This window comes from Canis lupus, chromosome X (genome assembly GCF_003254725.2).
Source record: "Canis lupus dingo isolate Sandy chromosome X, ASM325472v2, whole genome shotgun sequence".
NCBI lineage: Eukaryota > Metazoa > Chordata > Mammalia > Carnivora > Canidae > Canis > Canis lupus.
In genome coordinates this window covers 92,645,886-92,667,902 of record NC_064281.1, presented here as the reverse complement: position 1 = coordinate 92,667,902, position 22,017 = coordinate 92,645,886, and the positions used below count along the sequence as shown (strand labels likewise).

At 43.1% G+C, this 22,017-nt stretch overlaps 2 protein-coding genes across 5 annotated transcripts in view; one reads left to right on the top strand and one right to left on the bottom strand.

Annotated features, from left to right (window-relative positions):
• Positions 1 to 9,642, top strand: part of TMEM255A (transmembrane protein 255A) — a 52,068-nt gene extending 42,426 nt beyond the window's left edge. For both annotated transcript variants that reach the window (XM_025431215.3, XM_025431216.3), the window contains one exon: positions 7,239 to 9,642. In XM_025431215.3, the coding sequence (XP_025287000.1) occupies positions 7,239 to 7,397 (159 nt within the window). In that variant the 3' untranslated portion in view covers positions 7,398 to 9,642. The remainder of the gene's footprint in view (positions 1 to 7,238) is intronic.
• An 880-nt stretch (positions 9,643 to 10,522) lies between these two features.
• On the bottom strand, positions 10,523 to 18,307 carry ZBTB33 (zinc finger and BTB domain containing 33). 3 transcript variants are annotated; one of them, XM_025431213.2, is made up of 3 exons: positions 18,166 to 18,303; positions 16,401 to 16,464; positions 10,523 to 15,500 (listed from the first exon to the last, which is right to left on the bottom strand). In XM_025431213.2, exon 3 carries the CDS (start codon positions 15,496 to 15,498, stop codon positions 13,480 to 13,482), a length of 2,019 nt encoding a protein of 672 aa, XP_025286998.1. In that variant the 5' UTR covers positions 15,499 to 15,500; positions 16,401 to 16,464; positions 18,166 to 18,303; the 3' UTR covers positions 10,523 to 13,479. The 3 variants fall into 3 exon arrangements, with proteins under 3 accessions (XP_025286998.1, XP_025286999.1, XP_025286997.1); XM_025431214.3 differs by lacking the exon at positions 18,166 to 18,303 and adding an exon at positions 17,932 to 17,997; XM_025431212.3 differs by lacking the exon at positions 16,401 to 16,464 and having other exon boundaries at positions 18,166 to 18,307.
• Positions 18,308 to 22,017: the final 3,710 nt, after the last annotated feature.

Sequence of the window (22,017 nt, the reverse complement as noted above, 5' to 3'; positions counted from 1 at the left end):
ACGGGGCTAGGCACTTCAGGAAAACAAGCAAAATGGTCTTTTCAACATTTACAGTGCTCGTAAACCCTTGGCCATAGAAGAGTGGGATTACACTGAAATCTGGTTAATTGAAAAGTTGAGGACCAAAGGAAATACCTTTAAAAGGAGAAGTGCCCATAATGAATTTGCTTCTACTGACCAGGGGGACATAAAGGCATGACTGTTTGGGGGTGCTTCCAATTAGCCAGCCAGTTTACAAATACAAAGCCCTTGGGCAACCTAATTTCAGCTTTAGATTAACAAAATAATTGAACCCGGAAAACCCCATTTTGTTGAAGACAGCATACTTTTGTTCGGTTTAGATACCGCGTGCAGAGGTCTAGGACTGTATATTGCAATAGTAATATACATACTGTGAACACGGACTTGTTCGCTCTTATAAAATACAGTATCAGAACAAGGAGGTGTCCATCCAAGCTTGGGAAAAAATAATGCTAGAACTTGTTCTAAAGCCTATAGTATTGACAGATAGAACTCATTATCCAAATAGGTGCTACAGACTGGGAAACACAAATCTGTTCAAAAAGGGTGTAGATGGGATGCCTGGGTGGCTCAGCGGTTGAGCGTCTGTCTTTGGCTCAGGACATGATCCCAGGGTCCCAGGATCGAGTCCCACATCGGGCTCCCTTCATGGAGCCTGCTTCTCCCTCTGCCTGTGTCTCTGCCTCTCTCTCTCTGTGTCTTTCATGAATAAATTAATAAAATCTTTTTTAAAATAATAAAATAAATTAAAATAAATAAAAAAACAAAAATGGTGTAGATAATTTCAGCAGTGACAGAGGCAAAAGGAGTCCTTTAAGAGAATGCAGGGATGGGGCGCTTGGGTGGCTCAGTCAATTAAGCATCTTCCTTTGGCTCAGGTCATGATCCTGGGGTCCTGGGATCCAGTCCTGCATTGGGCTCCCTCCTCAGCGAGGGGTGTGCTTCTCCCTCTACACCCCCTTCATGCTCTCTCTGCCACACACTCTCAAATAAATAAAATATTTTTAAAAAGAGAGAGAGAAAATACAGGCACGTTGAAATTAACACAGGAATAAAAAGTCATCTTGGGGGCACCTGGCTGGCTCAGTCGGTGGAACACGCGACTCTTGATCTCAGGCTTGTGAGTTCAAGCCCCACATTGGGTGTAGAGCTAAAAAAAAAAAAGTCAACCAGCCCAAGAGGCTGCCTCCATTTATTTATTTATTTATTTTAAGATTTAATTTACCAGGCAGCCCGGGTGGCTCAGCAGTTTAGCACTGCCTTCAGTCCAGGGCCTGATCCTGCAGACCTGGGGTCGAGTCCCACGTCAGGCTCCCTGAATGCAGCCTGCTTCTCCCTCTGCCTGCGTCTCTGCCTCTCTCTCTCTCTCTCTCTCTCTCTCTTTCTCTGTCTCACATGAATAAATAAATAAAATCTTTAAAAAAAGGATTTAACTTACCACTGAGCCACCCAGGTACCCTGCCTCCATTTAGTTTTTATCAAAGCAAAATTATGCCAGTTATATCGATTTTAGGAATTTTCACCTTATAACAAATCCGCAAAGTAGGAACAGTAATCTCCCTGGTGATGGTCCTTGCACACTCTAAGACAGGAAGCCTCTCTTGAGGGCATGGAGATGTTTCTCTGTCCATCCTTCCTCATTCAAACACTACCCCCGGGATGAAAACAAGACTGACAAAACCAGCAGTGACTCAGGCTCTTGGCTTCGGTTCAGTCACTGTTTCATCTGTGTTCCCATGTGCCAGGCACTGTGCTAGGAGCTGTGGGTGTAAAGATTGATTGCATTGAGAGATCAGTCTAGGGACTTGGGTAGGGGGTGGTCAGAGGACAGCCGTGGAGACAAAAACATCAACAGATGTTGAGTGCTGTGGAAACCCAGAAACAGAGTCCCTGTCCCAAGGAAGGCATCCAAATCTAGCTGCCTAACCGAAACCTACACTGTGGGTTTATAGCACGGACGTCAGGGGTTTGTGGAAGCCTTTACTTGTTAGTAACAGCTCCTATTCATTGAGCCCTTGCTATGCACCAAGCATGGTGCTGAGTGCTTCACATATATCATCCAATTTAATCCTTTGAGGGAAATATCTTGTCATTGCCAGTCTCTTGTCATTGGAGTCTGTCTGACTCTAGAATTGGCTTGAAGAATTTTTTGGAGAAGCTATAAATCTGAGCACAGCATAGATCTTTTCCCCAGTTAAGTTCAGGATATTTATATTTTTTACTGATTTAAATTATTGACTTCCTAACCATGACTCAGAAGGGCTCTCTAGGGAGTAAACTCTCTCCAATTAATTATTAAATTACTCCCCACTCCAGGGGCTGCTGGGACATTTCTCATCCCTCTCCCAGTTCTTTCTCTAGGTTTGAACTGTCTTTGTGTTTCCTTTTTGGAGACTTTAGAGTTGTGTGGTGTGGATTTTGAGTAATGTGGGTTTTTCAAGTTTTTCTAAGTTTTTATTTATTTATTTTAGAGAAAGAGAGCAGCACACGAGCAGGGGGAGGAACGGGGGGGGGAGAGAGGGAGATCATCTCCAGCAGACTTCACACTGAAAGCAGAGCCCAATCTGGGGCTCGATCCTACGATCCCGAGATCAGGACCTGAGCCAAAACCAAGAATTGGATGCTCAACCGACTAACCCACCCAGGCGCCCTAAGTGATGCAGTCTTAAATTATTTGTTTCCTCCCAGAACTTAAATGGTGTGTTAGAATTGCACTTTCTTTTGTTCACACACTTTCATTCCCTTATAGTTTCATAGGAGGAAATACCAATCTTTACCCAGGAAAGCCAAGAGGATGAGGGAACACCTGCTTGTGTTCCCAGATAAATAGAAGGCAATCAGCAAAACACACACCAACTCTGAGGATAAAACCTCCAGGACTACAGACCCACCCCCCGTCACCAAAAAAGCCAGAGCTTCCTTATGATCTTCTCAGATTGGAACAGGACCCACATTACAAATGACCTTTCTAGACTTTCTTCTGAATGACTTCCCCATTCGAATCATTTCCAAATAGGACTATATATGTGACTTTGCACTTGAAGACTACTGCTCCTTTTTACCCTGAGGTTGATAGAAGGGAGAGGAAAGAAATGGATAGGGTTTTGTTTTAACCCCTCCAAGTCGTGCCCTTACTGGGTAGCTGTCCAGTTAGGAAGATTGGGAAACATTCCTTGTGGTCAGACATGAGCGAAGTCCATGAGCGAGGATGTTGTGAGTGCTGAGCTTAGAGAAACAAGAATCATGCAAACATTGGATTCCAGGGCATCTTTGCTTCACAAGCTCCCCATCCCCCCAGGCAGGAAGGATAGAAATTGAGAGGATCTTTGCTGCTCGCTAGCCTCCCCACTCACTTCTGTTGCCTCCACGTTCACTTCCCTCCCACCTGTACTTCAGTTTTAGCCAAGTAGTCCAAATTCCGTACAGTGAAAAGCATCAGTTTCTACTTCCGCTGGGAAATTCAACCCAGGGTAGTTTTAAGTAAACCTTTCCTGTCCACCTGGTGAATTGCCACGTTTAGCTTAAAACACCAGTCTCAGCCTATGCAAAATGCAAATGCCTCTGTTTATGCTGTTTACTAATGCACATGAGGGTAGATGAGGTTTCACTTTAGCCACCAAAAATGACCCACTAGAAAGTGGGCCCATTTATTTATTTCTTTAAAAAAGATTTCCCTTATTTATTCATGAGAGACGCAGAGACATAGGTAGAGGGAGAAGCAGGCTCCCTGTGGGGAGCCTGATACGGGACTGGATCCCAGGACCCCAAGATCACGACCGGAGCCGAAGGCAGATGCTCAACCACTGAGCCAGCCAGGGGTCCCAAAAGTGGGCCCATTTAATGAAAGAGTTGCTTTAGTTCTGGGTGGGGGGCGGTGTATGGCATGGGTCGCTGAGAACCTCAGAAGGCTGTGGCTGCTCCACCTCAGCTGTTTCTCTGCATTTTCCCTCACCTACCAAGTTTGTCCCTTCTTTTCTCTTTCTTGTCCTTTCTTCTCTCTCATTTCTGATCTCTCATTTTCTTCCTCTGCCTTCCTTTGATCCACTCTTCTCTCCATCACCCCTTGCTTTGCTTTCAAAAGCAAAGAAACAGAGGGGGAACGCAAAGAACCAAGAAAGCCTGGATCTTACCCTGGGGACACAGCATCTTTTGCTGTAACTTCTATCACCTGGTTGATCCCAAAGGCGTGTGGGTCAGCAATCTAGCAGAGAGGGGGCAGGTGAGGGCGACAGATGAGAGCTGTGTGTGTCCTGAGAGGGTGGTCCTCCTCTGATAGTATCATCGGCCTCCTGCACTTGTCCCCCTTCTCGCCTCAGCCTGGAAGAAGCAACTCAGGAAGCTCCAGCTGACAGGAGGCCCAGCAGTAGGCTATTTAGATGCTTTTCATGCTTTGTGGTGTGCAAGGATTCAAAGCTCTGTTCTTCTGAGCTGCCTGTCCCATTAGGAAAGTCGACTCTTAGGAACCAAAACGCACCAGGCCAGCTCCCCAGCTGCAACAAAGCCAAATCCTTCCCAAGGTGCCTGCCTGTTGCTAGGAAACTACGTGCTGGTACTGTGGGTCTTGTACCCACCCCCACCCCCTCACCCCCCCCCCCACTGGCCCCAAGGGTGTGTGGACTGCAACCAGTTCGCTCCCTAGCTCTGCCAGGAGCCCTTCAGTTTTATCCTTAAGACTCCAGTATCCTCAAAGGGAAGTGAGAATCATCCCACCCCCACCCTCCGCTTGAATACTTCCCAAACTTGAAAGCAAGAAGTGAGAACCAAAGGCCGTTGTGCCACCCCCTTTTACTATCAAAGTGTACAACTGCCACCCACAGCAGTGCTGCCCACAGAAGCCTTTCAGCACCTCCGGGACAGAACTGCCTCTTGCTGTGCTGCTGGAAACTTGCGCCTCCTGTCTGTGAATAGGAGCACCTCCCGTCCGTGGCTAGGAGCACCTCACAGCAGCCTCCTGATCCTCACTATCCTGTAGTGGCACTGAGATGGGCAGACTCCCACGTCCCCAGGGCACAGAGACTCTTGACCCCACTGGGGACGTTTGTATAGTGACTAGCAAGTCTTAAGGAAGCGTATTTTCCCAGAGGGGGCTGGGAAATTGAGATTTTAGGAGGGAACCAGGCTTTGTCTCCAGTCCACTGACTCAAGCTGTTTTGTCTTTCAAGGCTCTGCAGGTTCTGTGACCCTGTCATTCCTGCACTTGGGGCGAAATAATGGAAGGAGGGGTGGAGGGAATGATGGCAGTGACATCCCTCGTAGGTCCCAACATTATGTGGACAGATATTTCAGTGTCTCGGGCAAGACCTAGAAATCTGGACGGCCCTTTCTAATGAGTGCAGGGGTGAGGACTGGGGATAAGGACACTCAGCCAAATGGTCTCAGGCTCCAGAAAGCTCATGTCAAGCCTGACTCTCGATTGCCCCAGGCCTAGAAAAATGACATGTTCTACTCAGACTCTGGCCAGCTGAACAAAGTAAAGGCATGACCTCCCCCAAACAGCACTTGATCTCTTGAGAAATATTGGTGTGGTGTTGTTGTTTTTCTTTCTAAAAGCCATATTTTAAAGATTATTTATTTATTTATTTAAGAGCATGGGCAGGGGGAGGGGCAGAGGGAGAGGGAGAAGCAGACTCCCCACTGAGTGCAGAGCCCTACAGTGGGCTCTCGATTCCAGGACCCCAAGATCATGACCTGAGTCAAAACCAAGAGTCAACACTTAACTGACTGAGTCACCTAGGGTCCTTCTTTTTCTTTTAATATATTGGTTCCTCCTAAAGCTAAGACACACCAGAAATGTGCAGTTCTCCAGCCCTGTTTGTTGGCTTTATTGTGTTCACCCTTCCTGAGAGCCTAAAACTGGCCTCTGGCCTCCTGCCATCCCTGGGATCAAGTCCCACTTCGGGCTCCCTGCAGAGGAGGGTCCAGGGAGCCTGCTTTTGCCTCTGCCCTTCTCTGTCTCTCATGAATAAATAAATGAAATCTTAAAAAAAATTTTTTTTCAAGAAAATAGATTTTACTTTTAAAAAACATGGCGGGGATCCCTGGGTGGCTCAGCAGTTTAGTGCCTGCCTTTGACCCAGGGCATGGTCCTGGAGTCTTGGGATCGAGTCCCACATCAGGCTCCCTGCATGGAGCCTGCTTCTCCCTCTGCCTGTGTCTCTGCCTCTGTCTCTCAGTGTCTCTCATGAATAAATAAATAAAATCTTAAAAAAATAAAAATAAAAAATAAAAAACATGCCAAGTCCATCTTACATTCTCCTGAGGTTAGGGTCACTCATTCAACATTAATTGAGCATCTAATACGTGTCAAGCACTGTTCTGAGCTCTGGGGGCTATGGCAATGAACAAAGCAAAAACAAGTCAACTCTCCTTGAGCAGGAAAATCCTTAGGGTCAAGGGTATACATGAGCCAGAGAAAGAGAAGTAGCAAATGACTCGTGATATGTCAATTCATTGTTTGTTTTTTTAAAATCTATCTCCTCTCTTTTCAAAGATCACCAAAGTTAGACAATTCAGAGTAAAATTGAATCCTCAGTGTCTCTGCAACCTGACAAATTATTCCTTGTCCTTAACATTGGTATTGTCCCCTCCAAGCCGGTGTGCCTCTCTGCCCTCCCACCTGGGGAGTGGTGGGCTACGGGGGTTGTGGGCTACAGTTATGGTGAAATAGAAATTGTCGGGCTTGGAAGAGCCTAGGTCCAAGAAAGCCCACTTCACCTCTCTGACCTTAGTTTTTGTCTTGTGTTTTGGTCTGTGAGATGAGATGACATATTCTGGTAGCAAAGCCTTTCCCAGATGTTACTGGCTTAACCTCAGATGCTCTTAAAGTCCAAAGAACCCTTCCAAAGACTAGCTGGGATGCTGTTGACATAGCTCGAGGGAGAGGTATTGGAAGCTTGGGCTGTAAACGTGGAAAAGGGAGTTGTGGATTGAAGACACAACGCAGAAGTAGGAGCAACAAGAATCGAGAACTGGATGCAGGGCTCGAGGGAACGGGGAGGAGGATTCCATGCTATCTGCATGGGAGCTGTGCAGTTGGAGTGGCTGGGAGATAGTGGGACCAACCGGCTCATGCTCCTCATGAACTTCGTGAAGTTTAGGAGCATTCTATTGTTCCAAACAGGAGCAAACTTGGTCCATGTTCATTTTTAAATAACGATGGGCCGTGGAGGAATTGCAACCCGGCCCGCCTAAACTGACATTTTGTTTTTATTACACAGCATTCCGGTGTCTTCCCATCCTCCCCTCCCTCTGGACTTTCTGATGAGCCCCAGTCGGCCTCGCCTTCGCCCAGCTACATGTGGTCCTCGAGCGCACCACCCCGCTACTCTCCGCCCTACTACCCGCCTTTTGAAAAACCACCACCTTACAGCCCCTAAAGAGGAATACCTGCTGGCTGTTGAGATTACTGTGGCTTTTGTATTTCTGCTTTAGTGGAAGTGTGTAGGGTACAAAATTTAAAGTGTGATTCTTAATGCATAAAGTTTTACGAAGGCCTGCCAAGCTAGGGAAAGATAGGGATGAAGCTTATTACTTATCGGTGCAGAGCAGGGGTGGCGAGGCTGAACCCAGCACTTCCAAGGGCAGCAGGCACTCTCTAAGCAAGACTGGGGAGCCATTCCCCCATTCCCACAAGAAGCTTGTCCCCGTTTGGACCTGCATTGTTTCCCTATGGCACCACCTCTGTATTCAGCGGCAGCGTGGTTGCCACCTCTTTCACTTTGTCCTCAGACCCTTGGCAGATTGCCACCCTAGCACCTTGGGTGAAGCACCTGGCTTATATATAGGCCCTATCTTTCCCTACCACTAAAGTCAGTCCCTAAGGAAAATTTCCCAGATGGAGCTACCCAGTGGTTCCAATACAGAGAGTTCTGGCTAAGATTTTGTTTGCTTGTGTCTGGATGTCGAAAAACGCTGCCTGTATCTTGTACTCCTTTCTTCTCTGTATTGTAAAAATGGCTGTTGTGATCATTCGGCTCAGCTTTCGTTATCAGTACCTCCCAAAGGGAAAAGTGCAATATTCCCTCGAGTCGTGGGGAACAGGATCGATTGTTTAGGATGCACTGAAATACAAAGAGCAACGTGTGAGGTTTTTTGAGTTGATCTGTTACACATCCGTAACTTAGGAGACAGTGGTGGTGCAGTATTACAAAAGACATTTGCTATGGGAGATAGAAATCTTACAGTTAAAATTCGGAATCAAAAATGCTAGATTAGGTTCCTGGGTGGTGATACGAATTGTTACTAATCTTTGTGACTATTTAATCTTCAAATATTGTGCTTCAATCCCAGCAAACCGCACGTATCCCGCACCCCACCCCAAAAGAATCATCTGTATTTTAACACCACTGCTCTTATTGGTCCTTTTTTTTGTTGAGACCAATCATGACAGTGTTCAAGATTATCAAAGTGTTGCAATGCCGCTTTAAGTCTGCAAAACCTCAAAAGTAGCTAACTTGACAAATCTTAAGTGTTACCGTAGATTTAAAAATCCATCTGGCACATTGTGATAGGTGTTTGTTCGGTTCTTTTATTTATGCATAGCTTTAAACCATCCACCTGACGAATTTAACACTTTGGCACCCATGCCTTCACTTCAGAATGAACACTTTCACTGCGATCTTATGTTAACCTGAGAAATGATTGATTTAAAGGAAGACTGATAATCCTACACTAGTATAATGTAAAAAATACAGGGGCTACAGGAGGGTACCTAATTTGACAGTTCTGCAAACACACAGAACACATACTGGAAATTTTTCCGGCCAATTTCGCTACCTCCCGACTTGATGGAGTAGAGGTAGCAGGCAAATGCTGGTGCTCCCATCTACCTTGTAGACACCCAGCCATCAAGAATTATCAAGGCACAACAAGTGCACTCATTGTTCACAGTAAATGTCTGCAAAGCATTCAGTTTAACTTCCAGCATCATGAATGATGCCTCATCCAGAGTTCAAATCGGACAAACTACAATCTCTTTGTGTCATATAAAATTAACTCTTATTTTCTACAGTTCTGAGCATATTACATTCTATTGGATTTCAAAAAGGGACTAATAACCAATTGACTTACTATACAAATACCAACTTGTAATACTCGATGAAATTTTTTTTGCCATTTACACTGTACCTTTTGCTTTAGTGAACATATAGGAGTATTTAATTTTTTAAAAGGCACCATTACACAGTATATCCTACATTTATCACATTTCTTAAAATGTTAAGACTCTGACTCATTTCTATGTATTTTTCTTACTTTACAAAATAACTTGAAACAGAATAGATTTTGTAACACTTAGTTTGAGCAGCTTCTTTTTTTATTACATTGAATTATATAAAGTGCATGTTACCTTAGAAAAATTAATATTTGCTGCTTTACTCTTTTGCAAAACATTTGCTGTAATGAAGGAATTTGTATTTCCAATATGTACCTTGACTGCATTTTGTAATATTTACTGCTTTATTCCTAATTCTGCTTTACAGTATTGAACTGGGCATGAAACATTAAAATATTAATCCAGAACCTGTATAAACTGGATGTTGCTTAAAATCTGTATCACTGCCATGTTGGAAACCCAGACTGCTTTTGTGATGTTTCAAATTAATAAAACTATCGTCCTCCTTATCCACGTATGTGCATCTTCATGGAACCTACAGAAGTATTACAGACATCCTGAAGTAACGGACAGAAAAGCCCACCCACTTTTGACTATGAGCTCAAGGTACAATGGGGATGCAATTAACCAACATATAAAACCTGTCAGAAGATAGAAGAGGGACAGTAAAGTATCCTCCAAAGTAGGAAGGCATTTTGAGACCCAACAAGGAAGCAAGCGAAGCAAGCCATTCCATGCCACTCCACGTGGCTTACAGTTTTACTCAGGATAACTTATTGTTGGGGGGGGGGTGGTGACGGGGGAATGGAGCAGACCACAATCCAGGCACTACACCGCTATTCTCCACAAAGTCCGGACCTTAAAAAAAAAATGTCTGGACCTTAATCCACAGATTTTATAGAGCATTGTGGTGAAGTCAAAGTGTAGTTATCTAAAGTGTTGCCATCTGTATACCAGAGGGGAGGGGAAGAAATTGTTAACTCTAGTATAGTTGTTTAAACAACTTTAGGAAAGATCAAAACAAGCCTCCTTGTGTCCGGTCAGGGTATATGTTAACCTCCAAGCAGCCTGGAACATGTAGCCCCAAGGGAGGTCATTGCACAGACATGAACAAGATGGAGAGCCAAAGATGGAGTATCATTAGCACTCCTACAAAACTAGTAGGAAATTTCATTTTCTTGTCATCAGAAATAGCCCCAGTCTCCTACCACAAAAACTGAAAAACAACACAATAGTGAAGTCTGTGTAATTTCTTTTTTTTTTTTTTTTAAAGTAAGCTCTATGGCCAATGTGGGGCCTAAACTCACCGGCATGCTCTACCAACTGAGCCAGCCAGGTGCTCCAGGTATAATTTCTGAAAGATAATCTTATAAAAAATACACTCGAAAATCAGAATTATAACATTTTATTTTTGCCATAAGAAGCTCTACGAACTAATACCAGGTAAATGGTTAATGAAAAGTAGAACTTAAAGTCATATGACAGGAAAGATTGTACAAGTATGAACATTACAGTATTGGGTGGAAATGAACAAGGTTTCGTATGATTGACAGAGGCGAGGAAGCCAGTGCTATTGAATTCACATTGGATCCTTCAGAATACGCATGCCTTGACAATACAAAATACCTTGACCATTTTTAACCATTTATCTTTTTGGTACAATGGAAAAGAGACAACACGGATTCCTCATAGTAGTTGCATGTGGGGGATCAGTACTACCGAGATAATGATCATTTAAGATATATTTTAAAGTAAATTTTGCAAGATTGCTATGGCATTTTAAGATCTTTGCCTAGTTTAGCATTTTCACTTTCTGTCATCTCTTTCAACAAATTGCTATTTCAAACAGTTCCAATCCAGAAGGTTTACAGGTAATTTAGCACAGGAGCAAATTTGCAGCCAACTTGAAAGAAAAAAAGAAGGAATTTAATAGCTAGAAAGCTAAGTATGAAATAGGAAAACACCACGGTAAGTTTTAAACAGAATCTTGCTACAGATTTCCAACCCAATAAACAGTGGGAGTGAATGGTTTCAGCCCCAAAGGAGTAGTTCACAAGAATTCTGAACTTTGGATATAGAAACTTCTGAAAAAACTGAAGACCCTGACATACATGCAAGGAAGAGTCTTCTGGCAAAAATACAAGTTAATATTCCAGTTTTCCTTCTCCCAAAAAACTCTAGAAGATATCTTCATTGGGCACAGAGTTTAAGTTTTATACTCAGAATTTGCACAGCAGCAGCAAATAATTACATCCATATTATTCAGAATGGAGAGTTTTCTATTACAGACTCAATTCCTGGTTTGTCAAAATAGCCTGGTAGAAACTCTCAGGTTTTATTATGATCAACTAATTTCCCTAGCAATTAAGTTTGAAAGGTCTGGAAGCTCTGCTGGCCATCAGTATCACCCACACTTGCAGAAGTCCTTATGTCTAACTGGTGAGACAGCATTAATGAAACTCGAATAAATTTCCACTGAAAATATTTGAGTGCACCTTATAGTCAAAGAGTAATGTTGTTACTATCTACCCAGAAAGGAAACAGATATTGTGATTCCAGAGATCAGAGTCTTAAGTTATAAGGTAACTTAAACTTTTCCAAGGATTAGTTCACAAAATGGTTTGAATGTCCAGACTCACAGAACAGAAAACAGACAGATGCACATCATTCTAGCCCTCGGTAAGCCGAAGATTGGGATATTTTTCCTCCTTCTCATATTATTGCAAATACTGAGGCCTGATAACCTCACCTACCAACTGAAACACTGAAACCGTTATCTTCAAATCTAGCTTACCGTCAGAAGAATGATGTATACATGAGAAAATGTGATTAAAGCTTTAAGTTCAAAGTCAAGAAATAGACTATTCTTAAAAATACACAGAGAAAGAAAACATGTTGAATTAAGAAATATTTAAGCAAGGTTACAAAGGACTAGCAACTATGCACAACAATCTTTTTCAGTATCTATTAATTTTTTTTCCTTTGCAAAAAGTAATTTACAGAAGTTCAACACATTAATCCTGTTATAAAGGCTAGGCTATATATTTGTTCCAACCTGCTTCCTTTTAGTATTAGCACTTGAAGGAGTTTTGACTTTATTTTCGAAGTGTTTAAATAGGTGTCCTTTTAAAAGGAAGAAAGGTACACTTATTGTTCTCAAGATAAACAGGAATCAACAAGCCTATATAATATTTCCATATATAGTTTCTGATTGCTATAATATTGCAGCACTTTGCAGATGGAATGGAACTTACTTTAGAAGGGGTAAAAACATAAAACGTCTTGTGAAAGGAAAATACTAGATCACGGATTCAACTATTTCAAATGAAAACTTTTCCTATTAGAAATTCTAAGTAATATGAACATTTAAAAATATATACCAGTAGCCTCCCACCTAAAATATGTAGGAGTCTCATTTATGGAATCTATCATTTATAAAGATTTATACATAATGAAAGATTTATTTGGTGGCTTTCAGATTCAAACTTTGAAATTTCTCAAGGGAATATTTTTAACCATACAAACAAAAAAGGAACTCTCCATTCACTTCCACTCTCTATCGTAAGAACACAGAATTCAAAACAAACACAACAGAACTTTTCCTCTCCTCCTGTCTGCAATACAGAGATTTGTTTTCTATTAACATGTTTGCCCACAGAGACCACACTGCAAAGGTATATATACAGTAGTCCAGCCACCAATGTCTTTTCCAGACGATGGCAATAAAAGCAAAACTTAACTCTAATTAGCCAAAACTCTTTCTTCAGATGAGACACTTGTCTGCACGGCCATTTTCATGGCAGGAGGGAGGCAGGAGGTTGCTATCCATTTGGACTAGCAGAATACACAATCAAGCAGAGACTTATTCTGAAATTTTCCAGAACAACTTTAGAAGTTCTTGTTTACTTTTTATGCCACATCCAAAACACAACACACATTTATAGTCTCAATATTAAGATAATTGAGAATTTAGCAGTAAAGTGCTAACATGGAAGGGGAAAGTTATAAACTAGGGTATGCTAATAACTCCAGTTATTTTCAAAGAACATTCAGACTGCTTCAAATTCTATTCAGGAAACTATCTCTCCAAGCTTCTTTTCTCTTTGCCTCTTTAAAACGAGCTGAAAGCTAACTATATAAACAGATACTCGTGGGGGGAGGGGGACTTTTCAATCTCTACTCAAAACTTTCAGAATAATTTTCTTCTAAAAATTATCAACAAATAATCCAACTAGACTGCCTTCAGATGACACAGCAGATCAAAGGAACTCATTTTCACCTTGTTTTACAGGTCTTTTGAAACCCCTGCCCCTGAACGCAAACCAAACTTTCTGAGATTTCAAAGTTCAATAAGATTCTGGTATTATAAATTCAAACTCAGTACTGCCATCTGTTACATTCTGTTTAAAAATTGAATCATTTTCCTGCTGAATAAAAATATCTTCCCAGGTCATTGGCTTGTTCTGAGGAGTAGATGTGGTCCCTACTGCAGGTTCTTTTCCAGCATCAACCTTATACCCAATAGCATCATCCTTCATTACAGGCATAGCGCCTGACCTATCAGAAAGATATGCATATTGTCTAATCTGTAAAGACCTGCATGGATGTAAACGGTAAAGCTTTGAGTCTCCAGAAGGATCTTGACTATGAACTGATTTTATGTGTGAAGACATAAACTGATAGTTGATGAAAGATTTGCCACAGGCCAAACACTGGTACCTTCGCTCCCCTGTGTGATGAATTTCATGTTTTGTGCGATATTCTGCAAGAGGAAATACCTTCTCACAGTAACGGCAAGGATACTTCTTCTCCCAAGAATGTATGTTAAAATGTCTCCGCAAGCTTGTCAGACAGACATATGACCTTTTGCACACAATACAGATATAATAGACCCTCCCATCTACTATTAACTCATAGTGATCGTCATGTTTTACTTTCATACGCTTGTTTGCAGGCTCACCACTAGATGTTTTTGGTATCTCATTCTCAAGTCTGGCCTCCCCTTCGTCAGGGTCATCCTTGACAGGGATCACTATGTCATAAGTATCTTCACCGATATTTGCATAAACCTTGCAACCCGTCGACAAGCCTTCAATCTCAGTAGCTGTATCTAAAGTAATGATCTTCTGACCCTCCATTAGATGTTTTGATCCTAAGCCTGCATCATTAGTGTTTCTAGTAATTATATCTGAAATTTTTAGAGAATTGGAAAGTGGTTCTTGCAGAAGTGTAGGAATCTGCATCTTCTGTACCAACGATCCATCAAAAGTGGCATTTTGGGGGATATCGGCCTGGGGGACCAAAGATGTATTACTGACCGCCGAATCTGGACTGGAGCTAATAGTGTCATCATCATCATCTATAATTTCCTCCTCCTCCTCTTCATTGGCCTTGTTTCCCGTTAAAACAGCACTGTTTGGTGTCTGCTGATTCTGCACAAGCAAATTGATTGAAGGAGACATATGATTTGGAAGTGAGGAAGTAACATTTGGTGGTGTAGTAAGTGGTGTCTGATTTAGCAAAATAATGTTGGGAGTCAGATGTGTCGGGGCTGAAGATACCAGCAATTTTTCACTTCCTTGCGTCTGGCTCAGAGTTGCCTGATTCACAGAAGTAGGAAGTTTCTGAGTAGGTGTGAGATTTGGCAAAGGGGGAGAGTTATTACTAGTACAAGGTGCAACATCTGAAATGGCAACGGAACCCGGGCTAGGCTGGACCTGAGCCACTGCATTGGTACTCGGCAAAGTATCCTTTGCAGGCAGAATTTCAGAGCAGAAAATGACGTCATCGTCATCATCATCTGAATCGGTAACAATAATCTTTTTTGTCTCGTAATCTTCAGCAGATAAGGAAAAAGACTCTGTTATAATAGGCATTATAGTGGCCCCGTTATCTTGGGCTTCATCTTTTGATTTTTGTATTTCAAGGTTCTTGTCACTAGAACCAGGAGGTAAGGTTTCTGCATTACCGTCCTGAGATGTACCTGAGATGCTTTTAACCTGTGACAATGGGACACCAAGCTCTGCTATAAATTTAACCCCTAACAGCTGCCCCGATTTAATCAACTCATCAAGTAAATCTGATCTAACACGAACAATTTTAGAACTATAGATATAATTGAGAATTTCAGCAAAGATCTCTGCTCTTATAAAGCTCAGTTCAACAACTTGCCCGGCAACTGAGAAGAGCTGATGGAAGTAAGTACTAGAAGCTGAAAGAATATTCCTGTGGGCCCGGAATTTTCGGTCTTCCACGATAACGGTAACATCACAGAAGAGTCCATGGCCACGTTGCTCATTCAAGGAGTTCAGTAGACTGCCAGAGTACTGAATGTCTGTAGCAGAAATCAGTTTTCTACTCTCCATGCCTGTAAGAGAAAGGGAGGAGGAAGGAGTAGAAGATTAGAAAAAAGAAAACCAAGAAGTACTCTATCATTCAGAATGTAAGCTGCGGCAACATTAAATAGTGTATTCAAGTTTTAACTGAAGTTTGGCATAACTTTTTGGCTTGTATGTCAATTGTTCATACAGGCTGGTTTTTGGACCATGCATCAAATCTCATGACTTCCCCCTGAGAAGAGACAAGCGAGTTTTTAATTGATCTACAGATTTGAACGGTAATCTCTTCCTCTGAATCTCAGATACATGCGTCACCACTGAGCAGTTTTTTTAAGATTAGAATTAATTTTCTTAGTTCCACTTTTGGGTTCTGTCCTCAAGAAGACTTGAGAGTTCAGTTTTAACGGTCTTAAAACTTTAAGAAAACTCTTCATCATGAACACACAGAAGTTATTTCACCTGTAAATGAATGATTTCAGTTCAGAAAAGCTTGCTGTGTGCAATATCTATCCTATACTCTTCCTAAATTTTATCTGGTCTTTAAAAATACATTCAGGGGATCCCTGGGTGGCTCAGCAGTTTGGCGCCTGCCTTTGGCCCAGGGCGCGATCCTGGAGTCCCGGGATCGAGTCCCGCATCTGGCTCCCGGCGTGAAGCCTGCTTCTCCCTTCTCCTGTGTCTCTGCCTCTCTCATTCTCTATGTCTATCATAAATAAATAAATCTTAAAAAAAAGAACATCTTTAAAAATACATTCAAAAGCTACTCCCTGCAGCCAATGACTGAATTAGTGTTTATAAACGCTGCCAATTATTACCTTTAGACTGTCAGTTTTCTTTCTTATTTAAATTGGGGTGCCTCATCTAGATAAACTCTGAAACACCTTTTTTACCCTCTCCCCTTTCATCATCTCCTTGCCCCTTCCCCTCACCTCTCTACTCTTACAATCTCCAGAGGTGAAATGTTAGAGTGCCAAGCGAAGTCAACAGATGGTACTGTGAAAAAAAATAAGACAAAGGAAAGGTCACCATTTCTTAATGCTTATTTGCACGAAAACACGAAACATTTCAATTTGTTGGTAAAGAATTAAGTAAAGAATTATGTGCACTGGTAGCAGAACTTTTTTATACCAGATGTGTTAGTGAAAATGAAAACATAAACTTATTGGAAGAGAACAGACAATTACTCTAGAAAAAGGGATGGGGATGTCAGTAAAGAGCAATGCAGTGTACCACCCCCAGAACATTCTATTTTTGGAAGTCACAGAATATATTCCCAGTAACAAGGCCGCTGAGTTGTTGAAAATATATACATATATTAAATATATACTTAATTTTTATATATCTAATTTTTATATTTTTTTACATATATATGAACAACTAGCTGATAAGTACTTTAAGTAGAGAAACACTTTAATTGCCAACATTCTTTCCCTTTAAAGTTACCAAAATAGTGGCACTGTCGTCACAGTGCTTAAGTTATATACACGTGGAAGGTGGGGCGTCTCAAGCATCTTCGAAATTTTCAAAACTGCAGCTTAAAAACAAAAAAGTAGGCAAAAAGTCTAGAAATGACGATTTGAAACATCCGTTAGAAGGCGTTGCTCGTTTAACAGTACCAAGGAATTCCAGGTTACCACCAAGGCATTCATCAGAAAGGGTGACCTTTGGACGGCGAGCCAGCAACCAGGGCTTCCGAAATACGGGGATTTCGACAGAAGTCGCTTTTAAGTAGGTAGATAGGTTTTTTTTTTTTTTTAATGCAATTTTTGTCGTTTGCAAATGGACTCTCGGAACGGGGTAATGCAATAAAACGGACGCGTCCAGGTGACACTGGGAATTGGTTTCATTTTGTTGAGATTCCTCCCGCGTCTCCCCGTCAGGGTGGGCCCAGGAACGCCACGAAGCGCTCTGCACCCACCCCCGAGACCTGCGCCCTGCCTACGGAAAAGCCATTCCGCATCCCTGTGAGACAAACCCTTGACTGAGGGCAGGTGAAGGTGGAAAAGAGAGAAACGCCATCCGCGACCGAAGCGAACCGACACGCGGCTCCCTGCGGCAGCTGAACCCCATCTTCCTTACTCCACCCCCTCTTCCCCATTTGCACCCAGCCGGCTGCAGCCGAGGGCTTTTTTTTTTTTTTCACCCCAATTCACGCGAAAAGGCAGCTTCCTGCAAATCCAGATGGAGGTACGAACGACACGGCGAGGGCGGGGGTCCTCGGGCAAGCCGGGGAAAGTAGAAGGTGGCGAACGGGAGGGTGGGGTGCTGGGAGGGGATGAGGCCAAGCAGGCGGCATTGTTGTGCCCTGGGAAGGGGACGGGAGGGGAGGATGGGCCGGGCAGAAAAGCTCTAAATCAAAGTAGGGGCTACGAGGAGAAAAGGAGGCACAAAAAGGCAGGCGGAGGGCTAGGAAAAAGCCAAGTGGGTCCCCGCGGTGGGCTCCCCACGCGCCGGGCCTACCCGGGGCACCGGCTGCCCCTCGGCCCCTGACGGCGGAGGGGACCGCGGCGCGGCCCTCCGGGCTCGTCCCCTCCTTCGCTCCCGGGCCCACACAAAGGAAGGGCCGGAGGAGCGGAGCCTCCGACTCCGCCGCTTCCTGGTTCAAGTGAGGAGAATGCAAACGCAGGCGCGGCCCAGCGACGGAGGCAGCGGGCGCGCTCCCTCGCCCCTCCCGGCGCAGGGCCGGGTCCTCACCTGCTTCCCGGCGCCGCCGCTTCTCCTCGTCGGGCCGCGCGGACGGGTGGGAGCCCTCCAACAACCAGAAGCCAGACTCCGCGGCGATTCGGCTCCTTCTTTAAACGTCGCTCCAGTCTTGGTCGACGTCGACGCGGCTGCCGCCACCGCTGCTACAGCTGCCCCGCGCCGCCGACAGAGGGCACAGCACGGGGACGCAGCGCTGAAGTCGAAGGCGCCCTCCTCCTCCGAGCGCAGTTCGGGTCTTTCCGGAAGGGCCCGAGCTCCTAGCCGCCCCCGTTTCGGCGCCCTGCTCTGCCTTCGGCTCCTTCCGCAGGGGGCGGAGAGAGACTGGGAAGCTCTGGGAGCCTTTCGGCCCTTTCCGGAGGGCGAAAGGGTGGGAAAAAGGGAAGGGAAAGATGGGGTGATGCGGTCCGTCGCAGGCGGCGGGGACGGGAGGGAAGCGAGTCGCCTTCACCGAAATTGGGCGCAAGCTGCTAGGGCGGAAAAACTTTTCGAGACCATATGAGTTTCACTACTTTTGCAAGTTTGAAACTGCCCGATTAGCCCGGATCTTAGACGATGAGCCACCTTGAAATATAACCGGAATAAATATAATCGGGTCGAACTGATCGACTCTGGATGATTCAAGTTAGACGATGACAAGTTAAACGACATTACAGAAACTATTTTTAAGAAATAAATCTAGGACACTAGACAGTTTTCTTAATTGAATACTAGGCGATGCGGTACTATCTTCATTCCTTCGCTTCGACCAGCGTTTACTGACCACGTGTCTGAGCTATACCAAATCTCCGGCTAGGTGCCGTGGAACACAAAAAAGAGTAAACCAGGGTCTCTCCCTTCCCAAAGAGCTCATTAGATGGGTACACAAATGTCGACCAAAGTGTTTTTGTGCAAGGCGTAGAACACAGAGAAGGAAAGCGCAAACTAAATGTCCCCATTTGAGCTGTATCCTGAAACAGGAATAAATGAACACTTGCACTGTTGATTTATTATTTTTACTTTTTACGTAACATTTCCTCCCCAGGGGGTTTTAGCATCTGACACATAGTCGGTGTTCAATAATTGTTTAATGAATGAATAAATGAGTGAGCCGTGGTAATTTTTTAAAACCCTCTGCTAATACACTTCTGCCTGAGTACCATGATAAATGAAGCAACAGAATGGGTGTTTGGAGAGCAAAATCTCTCCCTTCGGGCGGGTTATTTATCGCATCCAACTACGGAGCCAAAATATTAGCTTTTTTTCGTCAACAATTAAGGCCATCCACTACCTTCATTTTCTTAAAAAAAAAAAAAGTATAGGATAATATTGCATCCATTCCCCCAAACGTTAATTTGCATCTGTTTACCTTTCAGCCAGAATCCCTGTGCTTCCTTCCTACAAAAATCTTGCTGAAAATGTCCGTCAGGATATTCCAGAATGAAAAAATCACTATATCTAATGTCCTTCAACATGAAATCAGACAAGAATGTCACCATCGAACCATTCCTAATCTATTTTACATTCTCCTCAATAAAGTAAAGCCACATAGAAAAATACCACAGTGGTTGTATTTTCACATGGAAATAAGAAATACACACGAAATTCCTCAGGCTCTGCAAGATTTTGTATTGTGAGAAAACAATGTGAGAACTATTGCATTATTGGGGTTTTTTCAATTAGGACTTAAAATTATGAGTTTCATTGTTTGATATAAAGACATTTCCAGCAACCCGGGTGGCTCAGCAGTTGAGCATCTGCCTTGGGCTCAGGGCGTGATCCTGGAGTCCTGGGATCCAGTCCCACATCCGGCTCCCTGCATGGAGCCTGCTTCTCTCTCTGCCTGTGTCTCTGCCTTTCTCTCTGTGTGTCTCTCATGAATAAATATATAAAATCTTTAAAGAATAAAAGACATTTCACAGGAGACAGGAGTACACTGTTATAAAAGAAACTAAAGCAGATAGTAGTATTATCCTGGAACTGAGAACTTAAAACGAGTTAGCAGATTTAACCAAACGAGTTAGCAGATTAATGACCGTTTTCCTGAGTCAACCTCGTGCAAAATTTAGGAGGAAAAAAATGTTTTTAGAAACCAGGATGAAGTACTGCTTGAAAATTTAGGATCTATTTACCTTTCAGTAGCTTAGTTGGCTAAAACTAAAATGAGACATATCTTTGAAATACGGATCACAGTGGCAGTAGCTGCATGCTTGATATCAAAGGTTTGTTGATTACCTCTTAGTAAACTGGAAGATGCAATACCATTTCTTTTGTGCCAGCATTGCCAGCACCAGGGTCACCAAGAGAATTGCCTTGCCTTTTTTCTTTTCCTGAAAGGGCTTTATTTATTTTTAAAATTTATTTTTATTTTCTAGGCTTTATTTTTTTATGATTTTATTTATTTATTCATGAGAGACACAGAGAGACAGGCAGAGGGAAGAGCAGGCCCCCTGGGGGCAGCAGCCTCATGTGGGACTTGATCCCAGGACTCCAAAGGCAGACTCTTTGAGTCACCCAGATGCCCAGAATCAGTTAGGTTTTAGAACCCTACTGTCAGTGTTTGCTTGACTTGTTTGAACCAATGAATTCCTTGAGGGCAGCAACTGTCCTCCTCTGTGTTAAAGTGCCAAGATTCTTGTGAGTGCTTAATATATATTCAATTGATGATGATAAAATTTTTTTAACATGACATTCAGGGGTACCTGGCTGGCTCAATGGTTGAGTGTCTGCCTTTGGCTCAGGTAATAGTCTTGGGATCCTGGGATCGAGTCCTGCATTGGGCTCCCCACAGGGAGTCTGCTTCCCCCTCTGCCTATGTCTCTGCCTCTCTCTGTGTGTCTCTCATGAATAAATAAAATCTTTTAAAAAACCCAAAATCTTAAAAAAAATCCTGACACAATAAAAATCCATGTGTTCATATGTTCACTAAATACCTATCATTTAATACCTATTCTGTGCCTGGCAATGTTGTAGGCAGTGTGGGTACAGTCAAAAAGATGAACTCCCAGTCTTCATGAAACTTAGATTTTAATGGGAGAGACATATGATAAACATATGTGCATATGTTATCTAAGTGCATAATATCAGATAGTAATGAATGCTGTGAAGAAAAACAGTGTAAAGGAACAGAGAACGATGAGGGTGCCATTGTAAATAGTGTGGTCGGGAAAGACCTCTCTGAAAAGATGATGTATGAGCAAAGAACACAATAAACTAAGGGAAAGAGCTATGCAAATATCTGGGGAAGAACATTCTAGGCAATGGAACATGCCAATGCCCTTCAAACAAAGATCACCAGGAATACACCCACAGTTGGGTTTATTATTCTTTACAGGGAGGGAGAACAAATACCATAGGGAACTGTGGGGTGTTTCAGTAAAAGGATGTTAAAAAGAACCTATTGTAGTAAGTATTTGAGCTATTTAGCCCCACATCTAAGGAGAGGGGAGTTCACTCTAGATCAGACGCTGTCGGAAAGCAGGAGCAATTTTATGATCGGGCATCTCAATAAATCTTATCTATAGGGAGGGCAGAGGAGAGTGGGAATAAAGCTATAATTGATAAAATAGCAGTCACCTATTTTGGTGTTTTCTGAGTGACACAGTGACCTGTCTTAAAAGCTATGATTAGACAAAATTATAAATTGGTTTTGTTTTGCCTCACTTCATCAGTCTCCTAGTGACTTTGTCTTAGGTTAATGTTGTGTGAGTTTATGTCCAACAGAAGAACATGGCATGCCTGCTCTGCTACCTGCCAGATATCAGGGGCTGCCTCCTGCTTCTCAAACAGCAAGTGAACAGCTTGGAGGAGGCACATTAGTGGCCTTCTCATCTTTAACAAAAAAAATAGTCATTTAATACTGCATTA